The sequence below is a fragment of the chloroplast genome of Lactuca sativa, assembly GCF_002870075.4.
Source record: "Lactuca sativa chloroplast, complete genome".
NCBI lineage: Eukaryota > Viridiplantae > Streptophyta > Magnoliopsida > Asterales > Asteraceae > Lactuca > Lactuca sativa.
Window position 1 is genome coordinate 5,001 of NC_007578.1, and position 7,500 is coordinate 12,500.

Consider the following 7,500-nt stretch of genomic DNA (forward strand, 5'->3'; position numbering starts at 1 on the left):
ATTTTGTGAGGATCAATCAAATAAGGTTTTCGTTAGAAAAAGATTCTATAAAAGAAATGATAAATAGATACTAATAGAGCAAGAAAAGAAGGAAATAAAAAAAACATAGTATAGAAAAGATATCCAAAATTATATAGAAATCACTATCCTACCCTTAGTTTTTATTTCCTTAATTTAATTCCTTAATTTAATTGAATTTCGTTTGATTAGGGCAAAGTTCCTTAAAAACCTCTGCCTTTTTTAAAATATCCTGAACAGTTCCTGTAGGCTGAGCGCCTTTTTCAAGGAAATAGAGAATAGCGGGAACGTTTAAATAAGTTTGATTCTTGATCGGATCATAAAAACCCACTTTCCGAAGATCTCTTCCTTCTCTTCGGGATCGAACATCAATTGCAACGATTCGATAGACGGCTCATCGGGATAGATGTAGATGAAAAAGAACCCCCCCCTAGAACCGTATAGGAAGTTTTCTCCTCGTACGGCTCGAGAAAAAATGATTTGAAGTTTTGTCTATGGATAAAATTATAATAAATAGTAAAGGAATCCGTAAAATAAATTAGCCTATAATTTAACTTATAGTCATTTTTATTTAACTTACTTACTGAAAACTAAAAAATCATTTGTACTCATAACTCAAGTTCAATAATTATCAAATATATTAAATAAAATTAAGATATTTTTTTATTGAGTGGTCTTTAACCCCCCCTTTTGTCTCGTTGAAAATCTATTTGGATTCTTTATTCGGATCTGTGAGACAATTGAAGTGGTGTTTCCTTGTTCTGGGATCCTTTATCTTTGTTTTAAATCATTGGGTTTAGACATTACTTCGGTGCTTCTGAATCCTTTCAAAATGGTAGCAACATACCCCTTTTGTGATTTCTTTCTAGAATCATACCGACGGTTGATTCGTGCGCGATACACTGTGGATCGAAAACGTTTTGCGGTTCCAACAATTTTTTTGAATTGAAAATTTGCTCGAATCGGATCCTTTCAATTTCTATATCGATATCGAAGATATACTTACGAAGTTGTTCCAATTTATTGATTGGCATTAACCCTAGATCGTTGCCCCTGAGAAATTAATCCATACTTTCTACTCGAGCTCCATCATGAACTATTTACATTACAACCCAATAAAAAAGAAGGGTTCTAGTAGAATAGAACAAACGACGTCGAGCCAAGAGCACCTTCATTCCTATATAAAAGAAAATGGTGGATGTAAGAATAAAAATCCACACCGGATCGTGTCCTTCAAGTCGCACGTTGCTTTCTACCACATCGTTTTAAACGAAGTTTTACCATAACATTCCTCTAATTTGGAACCAGTATGGAATTGATTCAATTATGGAATCATGAATAGTCATTGGTTCAGTCGGTACAGAGACATAGTCATTTATATTTTTTTTCCTAGCTACATAGATAATAAATATTTTTTATTAAGAAATCTTAGCAAGACCCGGGCTTTTTTGTATGAACGGAAATTTTTTCTATAAATCTATATCTCAAAAAAATATCTAACAGAAATATCCAGAAATCTAAATATAGAAATAACATAACTAACAGAAATAACACGAATAAATAAATTCTATTTGACTCTGCCTGTTCAAGTGACTCAATCAATAAGATAGACTGACCCATTTCCAACTTCTCAAAGATTCAACCCATAAGGAATCATTACAAATCTTGATAATTGAAAAAGTTTCCTACTTCGACATCATTATTTGAGTCAAGTTTTACTTTTACAGTAAAGCCTACATTTGATTATCATAAGAAATAAGAATTTCTGTTTCTTTTCGAATAGAATTGTCAATGATTTAAAGCAAATAAGCTAAAAAGATCGAACAATAAAAAGAAATATCATTGTTAAATATTTAAATTTGAATATTTTAGGGATGCAAATTATTTTTCACAAAAATAGAAAGACTATTGTCACTGAAATAGGATAACAATACATACCCATAGGCTAAGCACTTCCTCGTTTTATATGTATTTTCATATTTTGTTTAACCTGAGGTTAAGTAATCTTTCTGCAACTGTGATCTATGCCCCATCTTATCTTTATCTGGATCACAAAAGGAGTCAGTTACATTTGCATGTCATTTGAACTCGATTTAGTTCATTTTGTGAAAAACTGAGATATGATTCCGAAAAGAATCATTAAAAATCAAAAAAGAAAGAAGAATAAGATTCTATCCAATATTAGACCTTGAAACAGAACCTTGTTGAACAAAAAAGATGTATTCGGATACAATGGATATGCTCTGGGACGGAAGGATTCGAACCTCCGAATAGCGGGACCAAAACCCGTTGCCTTACCACTTGGCTACGCCCCATTTATATTGTTATTGGACACTAATACTAATAAAGAATAATATTGGTATTAAGTGTTCGTCAATTCCAGCCCAACTATCTATAGAAAATCTTTCTTCTTTATTCTTCTTTATAGAATATATTATAGATTCGTGCTAGGATTTTGACATGTGTATATCTAGAATTCAACTGAATTTATTGATCATTACATACAATTCAATTAAGATATTGTATGAAAGTATGATTTCTTCTATTCTCCTTTGAGAATTGGAGGATTTTTGATTGAGCGGAAAAAGAAGGAGTTTTTTGTCTACCTTACTTTCTTCATTTTTCCTTATATAAATAACTCAATCAAAATGCAATTATCTCGACGAACAAAATGTCTGTTATGCTTAATATCTTTAGTTTGATCTGTCTTAATTCTGCCCTTTATCCGAGTAGTCTTTTCTTCGCCAAATTGCCCGAAGCCTATGCTTTTTTGAATCCAATCGTAGATGTTATGCCAGTCATACCCCTGTTCTTTTTTCTTTTAGCCTTTGTTTGGCAAGCTGCTGTAAGTTTTCGATAAGATCTTGAATACTATCCTAGAAAATTCATGATTTATTCGAGAAAAATTATAACAATTGATAAGATCAAATAAGTCTGGGAGTATGAACCTTCAATTCAAACATTGAAATTCTTGGCTAGCCGCAATAAATTTGGCTCGCCCCATTTCCCGATTCTAATCCTTTTTCCGGCGAAAGACCTTATTAGGTTAGGGTCCCTTAGAATATCTAATTGTGGGTATGAAAGTGATTTGTGATAATCAAAGACTCTTATTACAAATTTAAACTTCAGTTGAATTTCTGAACATTCTTTTCTATTTCTAGAATTCATTTCTTGGTGTCAAAATAGGATATGTGATATAAAAATGGAGGATCTATTATCTTTTCTCGTTTTTCTTTTTCAAAAAATGATCTTGGAGGTTGTGTAATGCTTACTCTCAAACTTTTCGTTTACACAGTAGTAATATTCTTTGTTTCTCTCTTCATCTTTGGATTCCTATCCAATGATCCAGGACGTAATCCTGGACGTGAAGAATAAAATAAAAATTTCGTTTTTCTTGCTTGATTTACAATTTTCTTAAGATTTTATTTTATATATTCATATTCCATACGTTTAACTAGTAAAAAAATCATTTAATTTAAAAGGGGTTTGCGAAATTTGAAAGAAAAAAAATAGAAAGTCATCAACGGAAACGGAAAGAGAGGGATTCGAACCCTCGGTACGAATAACTCGTACAACGGATTAGCAATCCGTCGCTTTCGTCCACTCAGCCATCTCTCCCAATTGAAAAAGATAATTACTATGTTACATTACACATCAAGTAAGGATTAACGAAAGTATTTCTTTCACATTCTTTATCGTTATTATATAATTAGCAATTCCATTTAGATGCTCGAAAGATCCAAATAGAAAGATAAATAAAGAAGACCTTCTTGCTTTTATTTTGTTCGAAGTGCCTTTTGGGCCTGGCCCGGTCAATACCCAGCCGGGCCTTTTTTTGTTCCAACGAATTCCATATATTTATAGGTATAGGAAACATACTCTAAAAAAGATACCCAATTTGGTATCTGTGTAAGAATTTCCATTGTGGGGTTTACATATACTTATCGTTTTTGTTATAATGGAAATTGAAAGGATTAAGAATCAATTAAGTATGTTTTGTAGTTTCTTATGTCATTAGGCAACCCCAATTTTAGATTCAAATCCAAGAATCATTCAGGAATTCTCAGTCAACGAATAGTTAATGGTTCCCATTTGTCATAAATTTTGTGACATAAATTTTGGCTTTTTTGAATGAAAATATACATTTGATTTTTCAATAGAAAAGTGAGGGGAAGTTTTTCGACATTTTATGTTTTGAGATACTATACAATCAATCGAAGGGGTGGTCAAACAAAAGGGGAAAAGGGTTTCTTTTAGAATTTTTATAAATTTAGAAAAAAAAGGATGAAATTAAAAAAGGGATGCAAGTACAATAAACTAAAGTTTAGTAATCCAACCCATAAAATTTTATCTTATTATGTATCGTTTTGGCGGCATGGCCGAGTGGTAAGGCGGGGGACTGCAAATCCTTTTTCCCCAGTTCAAATCCGGGTGCCGCCTCATCAACAAACGAATCAAAATTTATTATCTGCTGATATAAATCACCCAAATTTTACCCAACAGATAAGGCGATTGTTGATACTTGGTTGATTCTAAACATCTGTTCTGGGGATTTTGTAAAAGATTGGAAATCTTTCAATCTAAAATTCAAATAAAGATTATATTATAATGGTCGAAGCAAGACTTCCCGATTCCCTTCTACTGCTAATGTCTACTGATTGGGTCTTGAATTTCATTGGCATAGCCGCCGGCGGCTAACTAGTTGTGGAAAGTCCTTTATGTAATCTACATATATAGACTCGCGAGAATCTCTGAGTGTTCAGGCATTCAATCACTATTAGATTGAGATTGGATGGATAATTTACTTTTTTAAAGTGAAAAAAAAATTATTATTATTTTTTTTTTTAACCCCTCGTCAAGAGTATAATATACTATCTCCCAACTGCTTCAGAGAGACAATCGGGAAAGGAAAGGGTACGGATTAGATCAAATAGGAAATAAAAGTATGTAATAGATAGCAATTGATCTATTTGTACTTTGAAGGGCAACAAAGAATGGGCCCTGTTTTTTTATTACTATATGTTCCATTAGTAACATTCCTTTGTAGCGTCATTGTGTATTTTAGTTGTGTTTAGTCTTTCCCGGTTAGAAATCATATAGGAATTTTTTAGAAATGGATTTATTTGATTGGTTCATCAATTTTATTTGATTGGTTCATCAATAGTGTTCGGCCAGAATCCCTTTTTGACTCTGGACCATGGATTCTACTATTATTAGTGAGCAATACAATAATGGAATATTTCTAGCATAAAGATAAGGGACATAATTGACATGGATATAGTAAGTCTCGCTTGGGCTGCTTTAATGGTAGTCTTTACATTTTCCCTTTCACTCGTAGTATGGGGAAGAAGTGGACTTTAGAAGGACTACTAATTTAGTTTAGGAATGAAATGGTATCAATTGTTTTATAGATCGTTCTGCAACGCATTTTTTATTTTTTATTTGAATTGAAATAATTTTCAAATCAAAATTTATTCATTTCGAAATTCCATTGGATTCTAGTGGAGAAATGTATTATATAACAGTAAAACAATTATTCAGTAAAACAATTATTTCAGAAAGAAAGAGAATTGGGTCCTACGTTAATTCCATATATGGATTAATCACTACATATATTGAAGATAGAAGCTAATATAGTATACCAACTTTATTAGAAAGTAAAGTACAACTTTATACACTACTATAACACTAATAGAGAGTATGGTAAGAAATTTCTTACCATACTCTCGGATCTCATAGAATACCGCTCATTATAGCCCGTTGATTTCATTTAAAACGCAAAAAAATAATTCTTTTGATTTGATTTCTTCAACTATTGATAAGAACTCAGAAGTCAAGTTTCATTTCAAGTAATTAATTATTTTGACTGACTGTTTTTACGTAAATGATAAGTAGAAAAGCAGTAGGAACTAAAATGAACAGTGCAGTAGCAATAAATGCAAGAATATTTACTTCCATAATCTCAATCTCATCGTTTTTTTTTATTTCACAATAACTCGGGATTTAATCCCATAGAGATGATAAATCTTTCACCTGTCAATTCCATGAATGCATTACCTATCGATGATCTTGAATCGGATCAATATCATGAATAACAATATCTGAGCTATTAAATTAATTCGTCGTCGAGAATTGAATAGTATAACATACGAAGATCTTTTATCCATACCGAATCCAAGATTGGATTCCCGGACCAATCAAAAATTCCTTTATTTATCCTTCTTTTCTGTTCTTTCTTTTCTATAACCTACCTTAGGTCTTCCGTATAGAACCATCAAATGAAGTATCCTCGTCCGTTTCCATTTCCATTAACTACAAAACGCCAACAAAAAATACAAGCGAAGTGGAAAAAGAGAGGAATTAGGTTGTAAATTTGAATGATCCAATTTTATTTGGAAGACAAAGAAGTATGAGAAAGAGGAGTCGCGGGAGAAAAGATGGAATATTCTATCAACTTCACTATTTTAGTTATTTTCATTTTATTTTAGTTTAGTGTTTGTTCTTTCTTCGACAGAATCCTGAAAAAAAGAGGGGAAACCCCTTCGGAATTAAATTATGATCTCTGTCCCTTCTTTCATTTCACATAAAATGGAGAGGTGAATTGATGTACTTATTGGATCCGTCGGGACTGACGGGGCTCGAACCCGCAACGTCCGCCTTGACAGGGCGGTGCTCTTGCCTATTGAACTACAATCCCAGGGAAATAAGAAGAGATCTAACAGAAAATTTGGCTTCTTTTTTATTCTCTCTTATCAGGTATTTCTTAAGAACAAGAGGGTTCTACCATTTGATAGTATATTGGCGAATTTTTGGGCCGAGCTGGATTTGAACCAGCGTAGACATATTGTCAACGAATTTACAGTCCGTCCCCATTAACCACTCGGGCATCGACCCAACGCCTAATTAGACGTTCCATAATCAACTTCCTTTCGTCTACCAGGCGGACTTGACAAATACATTTCACTTTTGATAAAATCCTACTCCTATGGTCTTGGTATACCCCTAGAGGGACTTGAACCCTCGTTTTCTCCGTGAAAGAGAGAGGTCGTAACCACTGGACCATAGGGGCACCAATGGACCATAGGGGCCTATGGCCACCTTTAGGAAATCAAAAAGCACTACACAATACAAATACAATAGGGAATAAGGCCTAAGGCCACCTTAACTTAAATATAAATCAGCCGAGGGACACCTTTAGAAGATGAATAGGATATGAATCAAACCGAAAAACTCGTTAACTTTTCTGGGGGTTAACGGTAATCAAACTTTACCATTAAACTATACAATCTTTCAACTTTATTTCATTGGTTTTTCTCGTCTTTATCTCTCTCATTCAGAAAGAGTTTTGCATTGGATCCAAGATACGGTACCTCTGAATCAGCAGAGCAGGAGATGCAAAAAAAAATGATTTACCAAAGTCTGATTTGGGAATTTTATTGAGCCCTAAATCATATCAAAGCCATATCAAATTATATATATATA

The 7,500-nt window shown here is 32.9% G+C and overlaps 5 protein-coding genes and 6 non-coding genes across 11 annotated transcripts; 4 read left to right on the top strand and 7 right to left on the bottom strand. All coding sequences in view use genetic code 11, as the record gives it.

Moving 5' to 3' along the window:
* Positions 1-187: 187 nt before the first annotated feature.
* Positions 188-1,302, bottom strand: rps16 (ribosomal protein S16). Its single transcript has 2 exons — positions 1,263-1,302; positions 188-414 (listed from the first exon to the last, which is right to left on the bottom strand). The coding sequence occupies exons 1-2, from the start codon at positions 1,300-1,302 to the stop codon at positions 188-190; spliced, it is 267 nt and encodes an 88-aa protein (YP_398311.1).
* Positions 1,303-2,260: 958 nt separating this feature from the next.
* Positions 2,261-2,333, bottom strand: trnQ. The gene has a single exon. It is a non-coding gene; the product is annotated as a tRNA-Gln (tRNA).
* Positions 2,334-2,698: 365 nt separating this feature from the next.
* On the top strand, positions 2,699-2,878 carry psbK (photosystem II protein K). The gene has a single exon. The coding sequence runs from the start codon at positions 2,699-2,701 to the stop codon at positions 2,876-2,878; it is 180 nt and encodes a 59-aa protein (YP_398312.1).
* Positions 2,879-3,282: 404 nt separating this feature from the next.
* On the top strand, positions 3,283-3,393 carry psbI (photosystem II protein I). Its single transcript has one exon. The coding sequence runs from the start codon at positions 3,283-3,285 to the stop codon at positions 3,391-3,393; it is 111 nt and encodes a 36-aa protein (YP_398313.1).
* Positions 3,394-3,547: 154 nt separating this feature from the next.
* Positions 3,548-3,636, bottom strand: trnS. The gene has a single exon. It is a non-coding gene; the product is annotated as a tRNA-Ser (tRNA).
* Positions 3,637-4,387: 751 nt separating this feature from the next.
* Positions 4,388-4,458, top strand: trnC. Its single transcript has one exon. It is a non-coding gene; the product is annotated as a tRNA-Cys (tRNA).
* Positions 4,459-5,289: 831 nt separating this feature from the next.
* On the top strand, positions 5,290-5,379 carry petN (cytochrome b6/f complex subunit VIII). Its single transcript has one exon. The coding sequence runs from the start codon at positions 5,290-5,292 to the stop codon at positions 5,377-5,379; it is 90 nt and encodes a 29-aa protein (YP_398314.1).
* Positions 5,380-5,871: 492 nt separating this feature from the next.
* On the bottom strand, positions 5,872-5,976 carry psbM (photosystem II protein M). The gene has a single exon. The coding sequence runs from the start codon at positions 5,974-5,976 to the stop codon at positions 5,872-5,874; it is 105 nt and encodes a 34-aa protein (YP_398315.1).
* A 664-nt stretch (positions 5,977-6,640) lies between these two features.
* Positions 6,641-6,715, bottom strand: trnD. The gene has a single exon. It is a non-coding gene; the product is annotated as a tRNA-Asp (tRNA).
* Positions 6,716-6,828: 113 nt separating this feature from the next.
* On the bottom strand, positions 6,829-6,912 carry trnY. The gene has a single exon. It is a non-coding gene; the product is annotated as a tRNA-Tyr (tRNA).
* Positions 6,913-7,015: 103 nt separating this feature from the next.
* Positions 7,016-7,087, bottom strand: trnE. The gene has a single exon. It is a non-coding gene; the product is annotated as a tRNA-Glu (tRNA).
* Between the last annotated feature and the right edge of the window lie 413 nt (positions 7,088-7,500).